Here is a 22,128-nt window from a genome sequence, read left to right on the forward strand (position 1 = left end):
TAGGACCCCTCGAGGTGAAAGGAGAAGTGTGCCTAGGGACTAGAGACACCTGGCAGGACAAGGAGAGACACTCCCGAAAGCTGTGACAATAGGGGCCGGGTTGGGAGAGGGAGGAATGAATAGTGATTTAGGTGTGATTGCAGAAGTTGGAGTGTCACTCTCAGAGAGTCATGTCTCACTTCCCGCCGGGGGCCCTGGAATTGCCTGGAGGATAGTTCACAGCTCACTGCCAGTGGGGTTCCTCCAGCTCTGTAGGGCCTGTCCTCTAGCCCTCTGATAGTGTGACTAGTCCTCAGGACTGAGAAACCCAAGGGGAAGGAGAGGCATGTCCTGTGCATTGTCTCTTTTCAACAGACTACACTGAGTGCCCACCATGGATTCACAAGTGAACAAGCCTTCTCCTGGCCCTGTGGAGGACTTAGACTAAAAAGATTGAGAGTCACTAAAACAGAAATCTCTGTGGCGTGAGAAGTTCTATTTTAGAGAAGTACAGGGTGTCATGGCAGGGAAATCCAACCTCAGTTCTGGAGGCTGGGGAAGGCCTCACTTCCAGCAAGGTCCTGAGCATCAGGAATGTCACTTTCAACAGTCCCAACTCTCAGACTAAGCCTAGTTCTGTCAGAAGCCCAGGCTGTGGGCATATGAACCCTGGTGGCCAGGCTGTCACAGTCCAACTAGAAGACCAGCCCACTTCCCCTCAATATTTTATCACTCCAGCCTCCACCTCTTCATCCTGGATCTGCATCATTGTCCTATGCAAACCCCTCAGGACCACCATCCTCTCACTCACTCTCTGGTCCATTCAATTGAATTCCCCTGCTGCGTATGCCCCCTGCACCCCACATCCCCTACCAGCCCTTCCACTGTGAACCAGTCTGTTGTAAACAGGCACCATCGCATGGTTGGCCTTTTGCTTGAATGTGCCCTTGCCTCCTCCCATTTGCTGGTCTTGGCCTTCCCTAGATCTCTCAAGTGGAGGCTGTCTCTTCCCCTCCACCCCTGCCTGAGGGTCAATTGAGGATTAAACACTCTCCTTCAGTCTAACTTCTGATCTCATTTTATATTCCCCTCCTTGGCTCCTTACCCCTTCTCTATAAATCCTCTCTTTGAAGGACACCTCTTCCTGTTAAGCTCCAAGATCTGCCAACCTCCAGGACACTCAATGTTCTGTGAAGTGTTGGCTCCTGGCACAATCCTTCCCACTCTGTCTTGAGTCTTTATCCTGGTTGAGATCAGGATGATTCCATCAATACTCTGACCCTTTCACTTCTGACACCAACTTCTGCTGGTTTTCAACAATATGTATTCTTTCTCAGTTATTTCCAATCACTTCATAAATGTAGATATTTCCCAAGATTCTCATGCCGGTAGCTCTTTACTTCACCATACATCTTGCCTCCTCCTGACTTAGCTCTTGTTTATCCTGGATTGATTTAGCCTCTTGCCATTCTTGGAATCAAGTCCCCTCCTGAGCTCCTAACTCATTTCATGATTTGTATCTTTTCTTTTATCAGGGAGAACACTAGGCAACTAGCTAACTAATCAGCTACCCAGTGGACATCTCTATGTAGTTGCTTTACTGTCCAAAACAAAACAAAAGTCATCATCCCCTCTTGCAAACATGAACTTCCCCTGCAGCCCCTACTTTCAGTGGTGTCACCACTCTGACAGTCCCTTGGGTTGGAAACTTTAGAATTATCTTCATTGACCCATCACATATAATTCTCTACTTCTACAATATCTTGCAATCTCTTTTCTTATTTTCATCTCACTTGCTAAAGTGCAGACAGTCACCATCTTTCCTCTGGATTCTTAATATGGTATTTTTACTGGTTTCTTTCCTTCCAAGCATTCAGTTCTTCCGTCTATTCAACCTGCTGTTGCTAGAGTTCTCTTAAAATTTTATTTTGCTGGTGTCACTTTTCATGAAAACCATTCAATGACTTTCCTTAATTTAATAAAGTTCAAACTCTTAAGCGTTTAAGGAGATTCAAAATTCTTCAGATTCTGCCACTAACCCAACTTTCCATCTTAATTCCATTATTTCTTCCTTCTCAGCTGTCCTCCAGCTCCCTCAGACGCCCCAAGAACACCATAAAAACTGCTGTCTGTCTGAAATGCATCGCTTCTCCCTTCACTTAGAACTATTGATCGTCCTCCTGGTTCTCTCTTTTTCTCTCTCAATAAGTTTCTTTCTTTCGTTTTCCCCTTGGGCAGCACAGCTGGGCTGGGAGGTTGCAGGCAGGCAGCCCTGACCTCTCCCCGCAGCCAGCACTGGGCTCTCCACTCAGACCCACACTCTGCACTGCAGCCCCACCTTGAGAACACGCCAGACCCCATGCCCCAGATTCCTGTTGTCTCTCCACCTGCTCTCCCCTGCCCCCAGTTCCCAGCCTATTCCAGGTGGGTTGGGCCTTCCCGGTCTCCTCTCTGGACTAGCACATCCTCTAGATACACTGCCTCCACCTGTGTCAGACCCTGAGTGCCCACTGCACCCTCCCTCACCCACCGACACACCCCACCAGGACCCCGGCTCTTAGAGCCTGCTGAGGTGAGAAGCGTCAGGTGGCCCCAGGTTCAAATCACTCGCTACCACTCTGGAAAGGTGGCAGCTGTGCTCTGAGCCTCAGTGTCCTCATCTGTGGAATGAGCCACCTCAAAGGTTGGCTGTGGAGTGAGGATGTATGAGGAGGGCCAGCCTGGGCCCTGGCATATAGGGAGGTGGTAACTCCTGTCCCTGCACCACCTTTTTTTTTTTCATTGTTATAATAAATGTATTTGTTTATTTATATTTATTTTTTTCTTTTTACCTTTTGACCCCCTTCAAGAAACCTCAGTAAGTATCTTAAGGGCAGAGACTGAGTCTCATTCATCTTTGGGTTTCTCCTCATAGGGCTTAGTGCAGTGTCTGACACATTATAGATGCCTAATCAATTGTGAATTTCATTGAATAACACATGATGGTTGTTTTTGTTTGTTTGTTTTGTTTTTGTTTTTTGCTATATTGCTGGATATTGACTAGGATGGGAGAAAATAAAGCAAAAGGCTGATTGCCCCAGGAAACCTGACTGATGTAATTATGGGAATTTTCTTGGCCAAGTTTGCTAAAGTTTCCCCACGGTGGCTTAATAATACATGCAATGGATTGAATATTTGTGTCCCCCCCCAAATTAATCGGTTCAAATCCTAACCCCTAATGTGACAGTATTAGGAAGTGGGGCTGTTGGAAGGTAATTAGGTCCCAAGGATGGAGCCCTTATGAATGAGATTCGTCACCTTATAAAAAAGACCCCAGAGAGCTCTCTCGCCCTCTTCCCGCCATGTGAGGCAACAATGAGAAGTTGGCAGTGTGCAACCCGGAAGAGGGCCCTCACCAGACCCTGAATCTACCAGTGCCTTCATCTTGGATTTCTCAGTCACCAGAACTGTGAGAAATAGGTGTTTGTTGTTGAAGCCACCCAGTCTATGGTACTATTAAAGCAGCATAAGCTGACAAGACAATACATTAATTATTTCAAATTTGCTTATATTTTACAAGGAAACTGATCAGTTCACTTCCATAGCACTTCTCTTTGGTCATTAATAAATGTGCTCATTAATTCATCCAGCCAATGAATATTGATAGAGTGACCACTATGTAGTAAACAAAACAGTCAAGGTCTTTGCCCTCCTGGAGCCTGTGTTCTAGTCTATGTGATCTCCTTACTCAAAGTCTTCTGTCTTGTTTTTTAACTGAAATATGAGATACAAAGGAGTAAGAATCTGTCATTTTTACATATAACTAACATAGAGAAAAATACAAGTTGTGACTTGAAAATGATACATTAGTTTAGCATTCATAGGAGACTTAAGATCAACCAACTGGTCTCTTATAGGAAACTGAGACCCAGAGAGGTTGCTAGAGGTGCCCGAGTCACATAGCAAGTTTTCGTAGTAGAAGGGGGACTCAAACCCAGGCTTTCTGAATCCTAGTTAAGAACTCTATTTACATGTTAGACTGCCAGCAAAACAGAAGATTCGCAAGGCTATACTGAGGAGAGTGGTAGATGGTGGAGGATGAGAGACTATGTAGCAAAGAGGGAGGTCGCAGTGGGTGTGATGAGATCAATGAAGGACCTCAAGAATTACCATTAAACACAATTAGAAAATATATTATTTCTTCTCTAGAAAAGGATATGGGTACCCCATGTTTGGAGGTGATCAGACAGAGCTGGAGATAATAAGGCGTGTTTCCAAATGGAGGCTTCCTATAGCTAGCACAGTGTCTACATATTTTGGGTAGTCAGTGAATGTATGTTGAAAAAAATGAAAAACTATTTACATTTTATGCTAAGTTATGGAGCTGTTATCAAGAAAAACAGAGTACAATATGGTTTGAAAAGCACCTACCTACCCACAGTTTCTGCTTTCCTTTAATCAGGAGATGGGAAGACTTTGGGTCTACTAGCAAAGATGGGAGCTTGAAAAATGTTACATGTTTTAATTTTTTAAATAGACTTTACTTTTTAGAACAGCTTCAGGTTTACAGGAAAATTGAGAAGATAGCACAAGAGAGTCCCCATATGCCCCATCACCCAGTTTCCCCTGTTATTAACACCTTACATTAATATGGTACATTTGCTGCAATTAATGAACCAATATTGATACATTATTATTAACTAACCTCCATAGTTTGTTGAAATTTCCTTAGTCTCTGTCTAATGTCCTTTTCTGTTTCAGGATACCATCCAGGATGCTGCATTATATTTACTTGTTGTGTTTCCTTAGGCTCCTCTTGGCTGTGATAATTTCTCAGAATTTCCTTGTTTTTGAGAGGTCAAGTATTTTGTAAGCTGCCCCTCTATTGGAAGTTGTCTGATGTTTTTCTCATGATTAGACTAGGGTTATAGGTTTTGGGGACCACAGAAGTAAAGTGCCATTTTCATTGCATCATATCAAGGATGCACGCTGTCAACGTGATTTATCGCTATTAACCTTGACCTTGATCACCTGGCTGAGATAGTGTTTATCCGGCTTCTCCAATGTAAAGTTACTCTTTTTCCCCCCTTTCCATATTGTACTGTTTGGAAGGAAGTCTTTTTGCAGAGCCACACCTAGGGAATGGGGAGTATGCATTCCCTCTTTGAGGGCAGAGTATGTGCATAATTTATTTGAAATTCTTCTGCAAGACAAATTTGTTTCCTCTCCTGTTTATTTATTTATTCAATCATTTATTTAAAGCAACATGGACTCATGGATATTTGTTTTTACTTTGGGCTATAATCCAACAAATCCAACACTACTTTGTTTTACTGCTCAAATTGTTCCAGCTTTGGCCTTGGGAGCTGTTTCAGTGGCTCTTTGACATATCCCCATCCCCATCAATGTAGTTTTTTTTTTTTTTTTTTGTATGAGCTCTTTACTTTCTGGTACGAGATACTCCAAGTTCATCTTGCATATTTCCTGCCCCAGTCCTAGAATCAACCATTTCTCTGAGAAGCCCAGTTTCTTTTCAAAAAAGATTTATTTATTTGTTTGTTTATTTCTTTATTTATATTGAGGTAACATTGGTTTATAACATTATATAAATTTCAGGCATACACCATTATATTTCAACTTCTGTATAGACTACCTCATCTTCACCACCAAAACTCTAGCTGCCATTCGTTACTGAACACATGTGCCCCTTTACCCCTTTCGCCCTCCCCCTACCCATCTTTCCTTCTGATAACCACCAAGCTTTTCTTTGTATCAATGTGTTTGTTCTTTTGTTTATCTTTCACATCTTTCACTTAAGTTAGCACCTTCACATTCCCCTCTCCCTTCAGTGAGATTGTTTTAAACTTCATAATACAGCTAGTTTCTCTTGTCACAGTCTGCGTTCCTTCCGGAGGTCCATTGACCCCCTAAATAATTTTTTCTTTAATTTGTATATGTTAAGGTTCACTCTCTGTACTGTAGAGTTCTATAGGTTTTGGCAAATGCATAATGTCATGTATCCACCATCGTAGTATCGCACAGAACAGTTTCATTGCCCTAAAAATCCCCTGTGCTTCACCTATTCTTTCTCTCCTTCCCCTGGTCTTTTTACTGTCTCTATAGTTTGCCTTTTTCAGAATTTCATATACTTAGAATCATACAGTACTTTTTTTTTTTTTTTTTTTTTTAAGGTTTCTGTTCTTTTATGAGAGGCTGGGAAGAGGCTCTCCACTTTTGGAAGGAGAGTACAGAGAAGAATCCAAGACTTCTGTATTTTGCTTTGAAAAACCTTGAGAGTGGTTTTCTTTTTAAGTCTTTATGCTTACATCTTGTTCCCTGTGTTGTTTGTTTTGTTTTCTTTCCTTTTTCTGTGTGTGTTTTCTTCAGAGTGTTTCGAATTATGGATGACAATAACAACCGTACCCTTGATTTTAAAGAATTTGTGAAAGGGTTAAATGATTATGCTGTGGTCATAGAAAAGGAAGAGGCAGAAGAGCTTTTCCAGAGGTTTGATAAAGATGGAAATGGAACAATAGACTTCAATGAATTTCTTCTCACATTAAGAGTAAGTGGCCCTATGAATCAGTGTATCTGCCGAGTTTGGTTTTCACATGGTTTCAGTTGGCTACTTTGAGGTTTTGTTTTCAGAAGTTGTTAGTACACTGTGGAGGAGATGGGGAGGGGATTGAGAATAGGTTTAGGGAGTTTTTAGAGCAATCATAATGCATATCATTTAATGGCACACAACAATTTCACATCACTGACAGAAATAAGATATTTTATCACGTATGACACAAAAAGAGCTCATTTACTTGTGTATGTGTTTTTATCTATTTATCTAGCCTCCAATGTCCAGAGCCAGAAAAGAGGTAATTATGCAAGCATTTAGGAAGTTAGACAAGACTGGAGATGGTGTTATAACAATTGAAGACCTTCGCGAGCTGTATAATGCAAAACACCATCCAAAATACCAAAATGGAGAATGGACCGAGGAACAAGTATTCAGGAAATTTCTGGATAATTTTGATTCACCCTATGACAAAGATGGATTGGTAAGTAAGGAGCTTAATTTAAATGAAATTTCTTCTATCCAGTTTGTAATTGTAAATGGGAAATAGGTCCAAAGCTGTTAAAAAAAAAATACTTCTACCATATTTGTTATAAGTAGAAGAGAAGTAAAATATCTCCTTAGGGACCATCTAGAAAGTTGAGAACTAAAGTAGTAAAATAATGTTTGTGTGTGCACATATACTGGTAGGAGAACCACGTTCAGCTAAATACCCATCATCTGGAGAGTGTGGTATTTTGATTAAACATTCCATTTTATGGTTACCATATTCACCACACACAGCTAGCTACATTCCAATAAACTAGACTATAATAAAATACATTTAACTTCAAAATGAGACCACAATTCAATTTTTTGGAACATGATTCACAAGGCATTTCAGAATATTGCGGTGTCTTTTACACACATCCTTATAAGCATCATTTCTCATTACACTTTGCTATGTAGAAATGTCATTTAAGGAAAGATTTCAGTAAAGAGAATGCCAGATAACAGAATTTACTCTAATTTAATCTTTAGTAGGTTTTAAGATTAACTTGCATTTCTAAACTACAGTGAACTTAAAAACAAAAGCAACCACCCCATCTCAATTAACTGGCGTCTTCAAGTTACAAATGCATAGCTTGGTAGGGTAAGGAATTACAACTCCATTACTGTGTCTAGGCTGAGATGAAATTGTCATCTGTCTTTTATCAAACAGCCATAAATGGAAGTTTTAACCCAGAACTGGCTCTGCTCTTAGGTGTCCTGAAGGCTGTGGTGATGGGGAAGGGAATTCTCTCCTTGATTGACAGTGGGCAGCAGCAGACCCAGGGGAGGGTTACCCCTAACCCCTTTGTCACACAGGAAGTGGGACAGGGGGAGGAAAGAAGAGATGGTGGTGATAGGAAAAGAAATAAGCCTTTCCTTTCTGAAGGGAATTCCTCCCAACTTTTTCCATGAAACTTCACGTTTCTATTAGTCCTATTAGCAAGGGGTGAAGGGGATGGGAAGGGGACCTCTCTTTCCTTTCTGCTGACATTTTCCTGCCAGGGACGGAGAAATACTCTCCATTTTAGACTGATAGGATTGCAGACGTGGATTAAAAAAGAGTCTTGATTCTGTAGGGCAGCCAAATGCTTAGGGACAGAAATAACAACCGTATGTTTTCTTCCAATATTGTTGGCCTTTGATCTCTGAGATGGCAGTGGAAAAATAGTCAACTGCCATTTCCCCAATTTAGCCCAACTCTACATGGGATCCCAGGGTGTATTTGCCTCCTCTCTGCAGGTGGTTCCTCCTCGTTGCCAGGGGAAACCTCAGCTGCCCTTTTCTCTAACCCAAGTCAAAGCAGCCAGTAGTTGTGATTCAGCTGATTTAAAGTTCCCACTCCAACCCTTTTCACATTTACCTTCACAAGCCACATTAAGTTCTCAAATACTCATAAAAGTTATTGGGGTTTTTAGCAGTTACAACATTTGATGTCACCTGAATATCACAGACCCTGTGTTAATACCCAACTCTGACTGTGCATGATCATCATCCGGGGTATGGATTAATAACGCGGATTGGTGGCTGCACCACAGAAATACAGGATCCTTTTTTTTTTTTTTTGGTAGAGCTCAAGGATTTACAGTTTTAATAAGTGCTCCAGATGATTCTTATTCACATTCATATTTGAGATCCTTGCCTCTAACAGATTCAGAAGTGCCTCTTTTTAATTATTAAATATAATATGCACATGAACTTCATTTAGCACAGTTACGGATCTGGGCAACATTTCTTGAGCACTTATTATCTATTGGGCATCCTTCTACGAACTCCACAAGGATATCTCACTTAATAGACATAATGAAAATATTTCTGAAAAGTTATATGTGATTCAAACTTCTGTATGCTGAATCATATTTTAAATTCACAAGGAAATATCCATGTAAACGAGCTCCATGGTAAATTCTTTGATAAAGAGAATCATTAACCCGTAATTTATCTTATTCAAATTGAGTTGTTTTATACGATAAGATTTCTTATGGTGAAGCATAGCTACACTTGAAGCCAGTATGCTTATTTATGGTTGAAAAATATAGTTTATATCTACATAAGAAGAATTTAGAATAATGCAAGAAAGTTAGCATACTATCTAGCCAAGGATGATGTTCAAATTTGTGGACTTTAGTAATCTAGGCTAAGCTCTATGTGGTCATAAAGGTTACTGGGGTTCGCAGCAGTCATGGAATTTGATGTCATAGATCCTTGTTCCCACAATCTGCTTACCTATCAGCCTGTGCGCCAGAAGCCAGTTGGGTGGAGGTATGAAAGCAACTAAATAATGTGTGAAGCAGACTTTCCTCACCCTGATTCTATCCCTACACCCCATCCTAATTGGAGGAGACTTTTACTTCTTATTTTTTTAATATTTAAGTTTTGAAGTTTTCATGTGTATATATTATTTTATAATTACAAATATTTTTTAAAAATTTCTTGGAACTAGATTAACCTTTGAGGGGATGTGAGTCTTGTTGCCTCATCTTATCTCATATAGAAAGTTTTAAATATATTTTAAGTATATTACTGTGTATATGTAGATAACCTAACTTATTTTATGATTTTCTAATCAGTTTGGAGCTGAGAAAAAGGGACTGTATTCTGTATCCTGACTCAGACATTTCTATTGATGCCATCCAGGACCTTCTCCAATAAATAATATATATTCTGTCAATTAAGGGTAGCCTAGGTGGGAGGCCTGTCAAAAGCAGGGATGTCCATTCTCTCATTTTTTCTAATGTCCAACAAAGTAATTAAGTAACAATAATTATTACTGATAGTAATTTACTGTGAGGCAAACTTATGAGGAAATCATAGAATTTGTGATTCAGGCTATTCCCAATGTAAGTGAATCTGAGGACAGGAGCAGATACTGCACTAAGAATAACTGATGGCCTTTCCTGAAATGGTCAAATACATCAGCTCTGACATCTGGTTTTACATAGTCTGACTTCCAGATGGAATTTAACGCTGGATAACTGGGGAATGCAAAGGAGGACAGAAAGAAAGAAATTCAAGAAAGGAGGACATTGATGGTAATCTAATTTTAGTAGAAGCTGTGCACATGCATTGTTTATTTTTACTTTCAGATCACGGATAAGCACAGCTCAACTATTAGCTCAGTCCCATGCCTTTCTTCCTACTGCTTTTTTACTATTTTTTGCAGGGGAGAGGTAAGGTAGGTACAGGGAGAGAACTGTGAATCCTGTGACTTTTTTCTCTGTTCACTTATAGTTTCAGCAAAAAAGGTGAGTGGGCCAATCAGCTCATGATTCTTAGAAGAGATACGTAGGTACTCGGTGGGAGAGGAGTTTGCTGTTATGGACTAGAAAGCGTTTTGAATTATTTATGGATTTCACTTTTTGTGATGTTTTTAATCCCTCATGACACTGAAAATTGAAGGCTAACTGGAAAAGAATAAGTTTCCAGAACAGCCATCATTATTGTGTCTGTGTCCTCCTGTGTAAACAGGGCTATCCTTTGGGCTAAATTGACTGGTCATAGAGATCAAACAAGAGAAGAATTCTTTCCCTGAATCAACTAATCAAGTCAGCCAATATGGTTGATTTGGAGAGTACATATCACCTCCAGCTATTAAAAAATAAAATTGAGAACTGTTTTTTCTTCTTTCAAAAAGGAAAGTAATATAAAATCCTAGCTTAGAGAAATACATTAGTAGTTATTCGAAAAAGACAGTTATAGGCGTAGAATAGAGTGAGAACCCAGGGTGGAGGGAGAGACACAGAACAGGGGGTATCTTTTTTAACTTACTCTGAGCCTTGAATAAGTAATTTGTATCTTAAAAAAGCATGAAGCCAAAGAGTGTTTAACTTGAAATCTGTTTCCTTACCCACAGGACAGAACTCCATTTTTTTCAAAGGTAAAACATTGCTTGCCCTGACACAAGGACCTGAGATGATGTTTCTGACATTTCATAGAAAAGCAGTGTTAACTCCAGTTAAAGAACACTAGTTTCTTATTCTGACTTTCAGTCTCATTTATCTGAACAGATGGGCTCCTGTTCTTAAAGATGAGAACCTGTATTACACTTTCCATTCAGGTTGGTTTGGAAATTTTTAAGGCCTTCTTCCTCTCTTCCCCTATACCCCTCCTCACGGCCATCCTTAACTTCACTTTTTCTCTTATTTGAGACCTGTCCCTCAGCTGTGGTCACTAAAAAGCCTTCTTGATTGAAATTTCCCCTCCATTTACAGGTACTGAAGATGAGCTTCCATTGAAATGGTGAGAAGCAAAGTTTTGTTTTTGTTTCTAACTTTTCCACTGCAGGTGACCCCAGAGGAGTTTATGAACTACTACGCAGGGGTGAGCGCATCCATTGACACCGATGTGTATTTCATCGTCATGATGAGAACCGCCTGGAAGCTCTAAATGTATGACCTTGGGACCAGGGCCTTGAGTACAGCCACATGGCTCCAAATGGTTAAACATCAGCTCAAAACCAGGATCATATCTGAGTTCACGTTCATCCCAGTGTTTGTTTCACGTCAAAACAGGTTGTATTTTCTACAGCAGAAATAGACACAACTAAGTAGCGAATTATAACTTAACTTTGCTGAGGCCGTTTCCTTAGCTATAAAATAGGCATTAATCAAAATAGGATCTGTAAAGCTCCTAGAACCAGGCTGACATATACAGGTGTCTAATAGACATTAGGTGTCTTCCTTGGCCATTAATAAAAGTTTGAATATTTTAATTATAATCCTCACCCATGCACCCATTCTTTCTCCACCTTCCTTTAGAGGGTCCATTTCTGTTTGGGAGAATTCATCTGTTTTTATCTCTGACTATAAATCTTTAAGTGCTTCAGTTCCAATTTGGGGACCAGAAGGAGACTACCTGCTAGCCAGTTTCCATGACTGAGTCTTGAGTTTCTCTGACTATGATTTAGGGAAGCCTCAGTTTGACAAATAGATTTAAAATGGCATTTTGGGGGTCATTTTAAAGGCTGGTGTGAGAGGCCGGTCTGGTGGCCTAGTGGTTAAGTGCACGTGCTCCGCTTCTGCAGCCCGGGGTTCGCAGGTTCGGATCCCACGCGTGCACCGGATGCACCGCTTATCAAGCCATGCTGTGGCAGCATCCCATATAAGGTAGAGGAAGATGGGCACAGATGTTAGCCCGGGGCCAATCTTCCTCAGCAAAAAGAGGAGGATTGGCATCGGATCTTAGCTCAGGGCTGGTCTTCCTCACAAAAAATAAATAAAAAATAAAAGTAAAGGCTGGTGTGAGACTGGAAGCCATCTCCTTGAGCAACAGAGCCGGGATCATTCCTGTGATTCAGGTTTGAGGCTAGGCTGTGCCCTCAGATTTCATGTGGGACCTCTTGCCCTGTGAGTGGGCAGACCAAATCAGTAAGCCTTTGCCTGGTGGAATGTTCATCTCTCCCCTCCCAGCTGTTGGCCATCATGTTGAGGTTCCCACCAGCAGAAGAAAGTCAGGTGTGACATAGCCCAGGATCACAGGCATACTCCAAAGGAGATTTTCCATCTTGACACTTCATGGCTCAAAGTGTTCTCCTCTCATCTCTAAGCTTTAGTTTCATATTGTTGGTGTGCAAATCTCGCCCGGAAAGACTTCTCAGTAAAGGCAGCCCCAGCTACTGGAAAATAGATGTTGAAACTACCATGCTCTCTTTGTGTGTTCTGTGTCTGGGCTAGAGATAAAAACACAGTGACTTGCCCTCTGGCTATGGTGCTGTAGGTAAAGACCATTCTGCCTCATCACTCAGGGGCAGTCATTTTTGTCACCTCTGTCCCTGGCTGGACTCACTCTCTGGTTTGGGGACATGGACTGGGGTAATGGTCCCTTTTAAGATCTTATATATTTAAGTGGCTCTGGATTTAGGGTTGGAACACACTTGCCATATTTTGTACCAATTCACTGTTTGCTTTTTATTTCACAGACATGGAAGTTGAGACTAGGATATACATTGATTTAAGAATTGCGAAAAGTGTTTTGAGATGAGAATTATAGCAGTCATTAAAGAGGATGCCTTGCTTTGTTTGTTGTTGAGAAGCTGATCTCACTACTCTCATGGTGGGCTGGAAAAGCGACCTTTTTCTTGAGGATGGGAGTATCCCCATATCATGAGACACTAGCTTTTTTGGAAATTAATTATGCAAATCTAGTTTTCCACTGGCTTTATTATCTAGGCTTATATAGAAGTTGGCAGGCCAAAAGATGCCAAGTGTTGTGAAGAAATATGTAGAAATGACATAGAAGCCAGGAGAAATTATGAAGAAATGTATAGAAAAAGTATCCATGTTTTCTGCAGCTTGCACCTTGAAGATTGTGGCTAAGGAGAGGTCCCGGTTTCTTGGGGATGGTGGGTTTCAAGCCAACTGCTCTAGATAAACTTGTCTCTTTGATTCTGGGAATAAATGACTCATGTGTCTGCTTAAACTGGGGCCATAGAGTTAGCATGTGATTCTGAACAAGGACTAGGTTGCAGCTATCAGCTTTGTCTTCCCCAGTTGTACTTTGCTTCCTGTCTAATTGGGGCACAGCTATCAGATTTCAGATAACCTGTGCCTCACAGTGTATTTGGTCACATTCAGTTACCTCCTTTCTGGCAGGTTAAGTTCTGGGCCACAAGAGAGGATTCCACCAAGGCCCTCTCGCCCTCCAAAAACAAGATCTCCTAATAACCTGATGGTCAAGAGTCACTCTTCTTGTATTCTGAGTCTTATCTGTGATTTCTGGCCTACTCTGGATTTACTCATAATTAGCTCTACTCCTTCTAGTAGCCATGGAAGGAACAGTGAAGAGTTGTTAAAAAAAAAATTATTTACTTATACCGTTCTGGATATATTTTCTGTTTATTTAACTTTCACAATTTAAACATTACTCCATTTGAAACTTAAAAAATAAGCCCTTGGATCAGAAGATAAAACACAATAAAAAGTCTCTAAAATAACCCTTGGGAGCCCCTTACCTGTTGGGTCTGGACCTCAGATAGGTGGTAAACAAGCCAAAGAAGAGAGGATAAGATTAGTATCTTTTTATGAAACAGGAACAATGTGTGTAAAATTCTGAGAATCAAGACTGATCAGAACAAGCCTCTAATATCAGTACTAAATCTGGATTCTAACTCCCCCAAACGCAAACCTGGGCAAGAACAGAAGAGACCCTGACTCAGCGGCTATCAAGAGCTGGTTCACATCCCGTCTGAATTCCATTCAGGGTGCAAATGAGAAATCCAAGATGCGAGTTGAATCATAGACTGAGGCAGAATTCTTCCAGCCAGTCTTGGGGCTGATTTTCACAGACATTCAGACTTTAACAGGATTTCTTCCCGGACCCAGATGGCACTCTGGAGGACCATATATGGCTTTTTGTGGTTTGGTGGCAGGCATGAAGTCAGGTTTCACACCCTAACAGCAGCATCCAAGGCAGAGTTGGTCCCCCTCCAAGTAGGCTGTAGATTGACTTCGCACATATCATGGTTTTAGTCTGAAAATACATCCTATCATTAAATATTTATTGAGCCGCTGCTGTGTGCCATGTTCTATTCTAGGCTGGGGAGGTAGAGCAGTGAGCTAGAATAAATGCAACCTAAACCACTGGCTTTCAAACCAAACAGTCCACAGGCATTAAGAGATCAGAGAGGAGGGAAGACATGGGCACTGCCCTCCCCTCTCTGAGTCTCACCCAGCTTCTGAAGCCAGGACCGTTGGGGCCCTTCCTATGGCAGTGTGTTAGGGAACTACGTAGTAATTCTGATGAATGTAGACAACCTATCAAGACAGTGCAAGGAAAATCCTCTTCCACTGTTGGAGGCAGATCATTGTTTCAGCCCTTCACTTCTCTTGGCCAGTGTGAATTGCCTCAGTGAGAGTACAAATAGGTAATGATTCAACCCTCATCAAGTAATCTTGATGCAATTTGTTCTGCTGATGTTTAATCAAGTGGAGATGAAATTAACCAAATGTATTCTTGAATGATGTGCAGGTGCCCTTCTACCCCTCCTTCATGAAATTCTACTAACACCCTCTGTGTAGTATACTGTTTTGGATTTATGCATATCTCTTTGGGGCGTAGAATGAAAAACCACACGACTTCCAATTGTCCAGATTAGTCAACCAACTTGCTTTCCTAGACGTTATAAACTGTTCTTTTAAATTAAGAGCTTGATAAATGAAGCAGTAAGGTTTTAAATTTTAAAAATGCTTATGATTCAAGGAAAAACAAAGGTGCCAAAGGTCTGATAGATTGCCATATAATGTCATTTTCATGTAGTTTACCCTTTTGAAACCCAATGTTTCTAAGCATGGTTTTATTCCTCCAAGTTGCTCATATGAAAACTATATAACCTTGATAGAGATAGCTAGCACTTTTATTGTAATTAAAAAAACCCCACTAAGTTAATCCCCTAAAATTGTGTGGTCTAAAACAGACGACAGGTGAAATCTGTTGAAAGAAACATAAACAAATGATTGATGGGGGTTCTGAGAACACTGCTGTGTGAGAAGAATTCTGTCTGCCATCTCAGTTGGTGCGGTGAGAGGCTGTGGTAAGACAGCTCTTCCTCTCTGAGAATAGCATGACCTTCTTGTTTCATTCTCTCACCTGCTTTGCCAAAGCCAGTATTTTCCCTCAGCCAGATAGAGTGAAGGTGCTCTTCAGGAGAGAAACCTACTGAAAATATGAGCAACCAACTCATAGCTGAGGTGTTGATGATGGACCATGCAACTACCAGAAAGGTATATTGCAGCAGGGAAAGAAAATCTCAAAATATAACGGCCTATTTTCTTGTGTTCTAGATTCTTCATAAGTGGAATTTATTTATTTATTATTTCTCTGAAGTACTGTAAAAATCCTAACAGCCGTTGAACACTGTTGATAGAATTTCTGTTTCACCAAAGTTCTTGTGAGCACCATGGGTTCCCGGCTCCCACTCTCGCTCCCAACACTGGACCTGTGGCAAGCAGCCCAGATGTGCAACGGGTCACACTCAGCTTTATATAACGCTGCCCAGACAATTGTCATTCTTCTCCAATTTCATTCTGCTTTAGACTCGGTAATAAATTTATGAGGGACCCTGTGACTCAGAGCACAAGCACCTGAAATTTGGCGCCACATCTGAGTATGTGGTTTGTAATCCTGCCATCAAAGACTTGAGTAACTTTCTCTTGACTGACCTTAACACTTGGCACTCAGAGACTGGTGTTGATTCTGAGACCATCTTGATCTTAACCTTGAAAGGTCTGAGTTGCAGGTCTCCTAGAAACACTCAGGCCACATGTGGAGCTGATGATAATCAGTGCCCCCAGAGAGCCTTGGAGCAGAACATGGACCTGCAATTGAGAGAAAATGACAGGTGGCAGAGTGGCTTGCTCCTTCCAGTGTTATCGTGAGCCTCAGAGTGCTTCCACCTTGATGGGATAAAGTGCTACACAGACGCAGGGGTTACCTTAGGAAACCCAGATCATTCCTTTCATTTCCGAGCAACTGGGAAATAAAATACTGTTCCCCAAGTTTCATACTCAGTCATACTAAAATCTCATTTAGCAATATCATTCAACTTCCAGTTACTTAAGATTATCTTTTAAGCTGCAAAGTGAGTATAGTAAGTCACCATTAATTCAGGTGCCACAAATTGAGCTCATTTAGATAGGGTTTGAGTAAAAATTTACTTTAGTTTCATCTATACTAAAAAAACCCACAAAAAACAGGGTTGCTAAGCAAGGCGGTAATGTAAAGAAGACCATAAGGGCTGTGCCTGCCTATATTCATATCAGATACTTGAAGATATCTATTGGCATATAAATGTAATTAGTATGCTAGTCATAAAAAGTTCCCACATATCTTTTAAAACAGTCCCAGGCCAATTGTTATTTGATAATACTTTATTTGCATAATTGTAACGCAAGCTATTTTCTAGCTAGTGAGGTGTTCCTACATGTAAATCCTATCTTGATAGTATTTTTTAATAGAAACTGAAGTTCAAAAATAGTGTTTTATAAAGCGGAATTTCCATGATTTTTGTGGTATAAATTTAAAAATATTTTGTTTAAAAAGCTATACATACTTCTAGGGGCGAGTTTTGTATGCATTGAAAGCAAGCCCTTGGCTTAAAGGCAATAGTATCATTTCAAGGAATGAGAAATTGAGAAGTTATGGAGCTACAAAGTTAGATATGGTTTAATTTATAATACTAACCCTGTCATGTTATCACATTATCAGGTGGCGCCTTGCCGTTAATGTGGTTCAGATTTAATAGAATTTCTTCAATTTAAAGCTTGAAACATTAGCTACTCTTGTAATAAAAGAGTTCATCTATCTAGCTTTTGTACTTCAGTTTTAAAGTGTTTCCAAAATATATTTCTTCTTATTAGCTAACACATTACACAGCATGCTTCTTTAAAAGTTTACTTCCTCGATGGTGTTTTTGGATCATTTAAAAATGTTACTTGTGTGATGTTTCAGTTACAGGTGATGAAATTTCTTCCTTGAAAATGATAGGGCACTGTTCAAATTGTACTCTCTTGTGCTTTTAAAAGAACAAAATGTAATTATACATAAAACCATTATTTTGACAGCCGAGAATGAGAGTTCAAAAATTTGGTGTTAATATTCCTTTTCCTGTAGGATTGGACTACTGCCGTCTAGCTGGCCAAGCAAGCTCCCAGAATGTCCAGCCTCTGAGTGGTGCTTCCAGGACTGTGGGGAATAGTGTTACTCTATGGGCTGATATTAAGGCACAGGGAAGGTTAAGCAGGAGGAGAGAGACGGAACCTAGGGGCTGATTCCTGCTCATTGTATCTTTGCTCTTAACTTCATTGCCCATTACAGGAAGCACAAGGCCCACTATGAAACACCAACATGTTTCCTGGCCAAACTGAGAAGCAGGGAGTGTTTACCCTCTAGCATCTCCCGTATGGTTAGTCCCCTGCACCCTGCTGTTGAATACCAGGTATCATGTACTCCTGGGTGCCCAAGGATCCTGGGAAGTACTCCATTCTCTACTTCTATCCTTAGCTATGTGTTCGGTCTAGACTGCCTTGCCCTGAAGAGTGTTTTATCTGTCCATTTATGCTCTAAACTTCTCACTCTAAAGTATTAATAATAACCCGAAGTATGATCATACAAAGTATGCTCTAGAGCAGCACTGTCCCATAGAACTTTCTGTGATGATGGAAATGCTCTACATCTGTGCCCTCCAAGATGTCAGCACTAGCCACATATGGCTATTGAGTGGTTGACATATGGATAGTGTGACTGAAGAACTAAGTTTTTCATTATATTTAATTTTAATTAATTTAAATTTAAAAAGCCACTTGTAACTAGTGGCTACTCTATTGGATAGTGCAACTCTAGAGATTTTAATCTTAATGCAAAAAGTAATGGCCGTGAGGGAACTGTAGCTGGCCAGCGGGCAGGCCGGTCTTTGGCGGCGCCTGCAAATGCCTCACCTTAGAAAACCTCCTCAGAGGGGAAAGGCAAGCCAGGCTCCCCTGACTCACTTGACCCAGCTTAACTGCCAGTGGTAAATCCAACTCAACAGAAAATATTTCAGGGAAAACGTAAAGTGCTATATTATGATTCACATATTTTGACACCATTTCCTTCTTTTTCTCTTACCTTTTATCCCCCTCAGGTTTCAAAAGAAGACTTTTTGAACTATTATGCTGGTGTTAGTGCTTCTATTGACACCGATGCCTATTTCATTTTAATGATGACAAAATCCTGGAGATTATGACTTTTGTCTGTTAGTTCTTTGGAAATCAGGGACTTGCAGAGAGTGGAATGAGTTTCAAAGAAGTCCAGTGCTATAGATTTTGATAATGTGTAAACTAAAGTTTCTAAAAGATCTGGAATTTTACAAGCAATAGATCTTTAGTCATCTTACTTAATCACTTGGAACATGTTCATTTCCTTAAATGCCTGAGGATATGTTTTTAAATTAGAAAGAAAGGAAGGAAGGAAAGAAGGAAGAAGAGAAGAAAGAAAACCGTGAAGCGAGACCGGGAAGTGGTTCTTGGGTGAAATAATGCACTTCTTGTTATAGCCGTTCCTCTGATAGGTGTAAATGCAGCGGTTTTCCCACACTTTCACTTTATTTACTGGCTTAGGAGTCTGCAGCAGGAGGTCGTAATAAAAGGATTAGAGAAACATCTAGCTGTAAAATTTTCTGAGCTTACTTATTTTAGTGTTTTTCTTGGTGAATACTTTACAAATAAAATTTATTTTACTCTGAAATTTAATGACTTTTTTTTGTTGTTGCTATTTTCATATTTCAATCCAGGGATTTAAACTCAGCAGATTCCCATACTTGCATGAACAAACAGCATAAGTGACTCTGGTGACAAAAGGAAGTTGAGCTCCATTGGCCCACTTGGTGGAAGGCTGGGCTTTCATGGAGTGGGTTCAGTGACTGGGTCAGCCTATTAGGATGAAAGAGGGAAAAGGAAATGCGTTAGAGTACACTGGGAAGGAGAACTTTCAAAACTGTTCTTGGGAATTCATCTTTTGAGCTCATTTCTAGGCTCCTCCCAAAGGCAGGTGATGTCAGGTTTTCTGACCCATTTCTCTTCCTCTAATAATTGCTTCTTAGGTAACAAAAATGGCTATAGGTTGATTACACATGTACCCACAGGCCCTTCACCTTGGGAAAAAAAGGTAGAAGTGAGGGTGGGAGAGGAGATGGAAGGCTAAAGCTGTGAGTCTCAAATTTTAATGAGCACACAGGTCACCTGGGGATCTTGTTATAGTGCGAATTCTGATTCAGAAGGCTGGGTGAGGATTGAACTTGAGCCATTCTAACAAGCTTCCCCATGATGTTGATGCCTCTGGTCTTCAAGTAACACTGTGAGTAGTGAGGGGTAAAGAGATACCAGTTTGTTTATTTCCAGTGCATTTGGTTTCTTATTTGCCCACCGTTGGTTCCCATAATAATTTATGATTTTTGACTGCTGGGCCATCCTCTCCTTATCTTTAAAGTCATCAAAGTATGAAGGAAGTATCAAAGAAAGCATATTGGCCTACCAGGCGTAGGTAGGAGAGAAATAGCACTTCCAAGAGGCTTTGTGCAGTGGCATTCCAATTGGAGAGTTTCCAATAGTCCAGGACTGAGTTCTGCAGTCTTCCAGCCTCAAAGATCTGAATGTGTCAGCCCTCCAAGAGAAGGTCCATCTCTTAAGAGAGAACTACATTGAGCCAGCTCACAGCAACTGATGCTAAAACTGGATTGCCATGCCATTAATCTACTATGGAGAATTCAATTCTCATTTTTGCTGGGTCCAGATTAGAGAATCTCATCTGAGTTTGAGGATATAAGAGAATGACAGCTTAGCTCTCAGTTCAGGGTTACTTTGAGCAGTTTATTCTCAGATACTACTAAGCAGTGCAGAGGATATACACATGGAATGTTAGGGTAACACTAGCTGCAGTAACAAATAAACACTCAAATTTATAAAAGCTCAAACACATTTTTCACTCATGAAACAGTTTTATGTATCAGCTGTTCTTGGTCAATGAACAGCTTTCCTCCATGTAGGGATTCTGGGTTGCAGGTTTTCTCCATTTTGTGGTTCTGCTGTTCTTTAAGGCTTCACAGTCAATGATATCCATGTGGCTGAAGGGGAAGAGTGTGTAGAGAGGGCTGAAGAACTTTATGAAAATCTTTGGCCTGGAAGTGACACTCACCACTTCTGCTTGCATCCCATTTGATGATAACTAGTCACATGATTACACCTAAATACAAGGGAGGCTGGGAAATGTAGTCCTGGGCAGGAAATCTTGTCAGTGAAAATCTATCTAATGGCAGGAGAGCGCACATTTTGTTGGACGACTAGCTGTTTTTGCCACTTAAAATAGCAGTCCTCATTGCCTTCCACTTTCTTTGTGTTTTTTGGTGAGGAAGATTAGGCTTGAGCTAACATCTGTTGCCAGTCCTCCTCTTTTTGCTGAGGAAGATTGGCCCTGGGCTAACATCCGTGCTCATCTTCCTCTGCTTTATATGTGGGATGCCTGCCACAGCATGGCTTGACAAGCAGTGTGTAGGTCCATGCCTGGGATCTGAACTTGTGAACCCTGGGCTGCCGTAGTGGAGCATGTGAACTTAACCACTATGCCACTGGGTGGGCCCCATTTTCTTACAGAGGCACATTTGTGGTCTTGGTAGCCCACATGGAGTGAGATATTTGCCAGGTTGGAGGAGTGTAGAACTAAAGTCTCTCTATCCTTAGCCATGTTAGCAACCAAGAAAACAACTTTTGTAACCACATAAGGTAATAATTCTCTAATCAGTAAGTCCTGTAATTTGGGCCTCATGATGCTATTCCAGGCCTTGAAATTCATGTTGCCACAACACCAAGGCAACTCATCTTTTATCCATCTCTATGATACAGGTCCTAGGAATTTTCCATCTATGTCTCCATAGGGGTTTTCTATGAAGAGTTGTAGCTGTGTCCTACCACACATACTGGAACCAAGTTTTTCATGTTGGTAAATGAGAAAGTTTTTGCCATAGAGGCAGATCTCTTGTTGGAAACATAATTATAATTATGAAATTATTTGGTCATTGGAATTGGAACAAAGGGCATCAAGATTAGAATATTTAATGAAATTAGGCTGACAGTTTATTACATTCAACTTGCCAGTAAGACCACAATACTCTTTTCCTAATTGTCCCTGGACGGGACTAACGGAGATGTCCTCTCTGACCTCTCTCTTTCTCAACGTTTCATAGCTGACTAACTACCCACAGGAAGAACACACTCTTCACTTTAGATTAATTAACAAATTAGACGTGTCAATAAATCTGGCCTACCCTGCCTGCCTGGGGGTCATGTTGGTCTCTTTAGGGTACTTTTTTATACCTCTGTTCTAATTCATTGTGTATAAAATACCATGGTAATTTTCATGTTGCTCTGAGGGCTATCTTATTTCCGTGTTGTTTGGAGTGTACTTTACTGTAACTCCAGTGAACTGACCACAGAAATCAGATATTTTCTTGTTTCATGTTAGAGGGAAAAATTAAATCAGAGAGAATGATCTTATTCTACGAGATAATTCATCAGAATAACTAATGAACATGGTTTAATAAATCCTGGGAA

At 40.6% G+C, this 22,128-nt stretch overlaps 1 protein-coding gene across 4 annotated transcripts in view; it reads left to right on the top strand.

Moving 5' to 3' along the window:
* CAPSL (calcyphosine like) overlaps positions 1 to 19,262 on the top strand; it is a 49,666-nt gene extending 30,404 nt beyond the window's left edge. For 2 of the 4 annotated variants that reach the window (XM_058564244.1, XM_058564242.1), the window contains exons 3-5: positions 6,346 to 6,523; positions 6,801 to 7,010; positions 11,339 to 12,098. In XM_058564244.1, the coding sequence (XP_058420227.1) occupies positions 6,346 to 6,523; positions 6,801 to 7,010; positions 11,339 to 11,440 (490 nt within the window). In that variant the 3' untranslated portion in view covers positions 11,441 to 12,098. Of the gene's footprint in view, positions 1 to 6,345; positions 6,524 to 6,800; positions 7,011 to 11,061; positions 11,112 to 11,338; positions 12,099 to 18,668 lie in introns of those variants that run through there. The other 2 variants (XM_058564243.1, XM_058564245.1) reach the window with 2 other exon arrangements.
* The last annotated feature ends 2,866 nt before the right edge of the window (positions 19,263 to 22,128 follow it).

Source organism: Diceros bicornis, chromosome 20 (genome assembly GCF_020826845.1).
Source record: "Diceros bicornis minor isolate mBicDic1 chromosome 20, mDicBic1.mat.cur, whole genome shotgun sequence".
Classification (NCBI taxonomy): domain Eukaryota; kingdom Metazoa; phylum Chordata; class Mammalia; order Perissodactyla; family Rhinocerotidae; genus Diceros; species Diceros bicornis.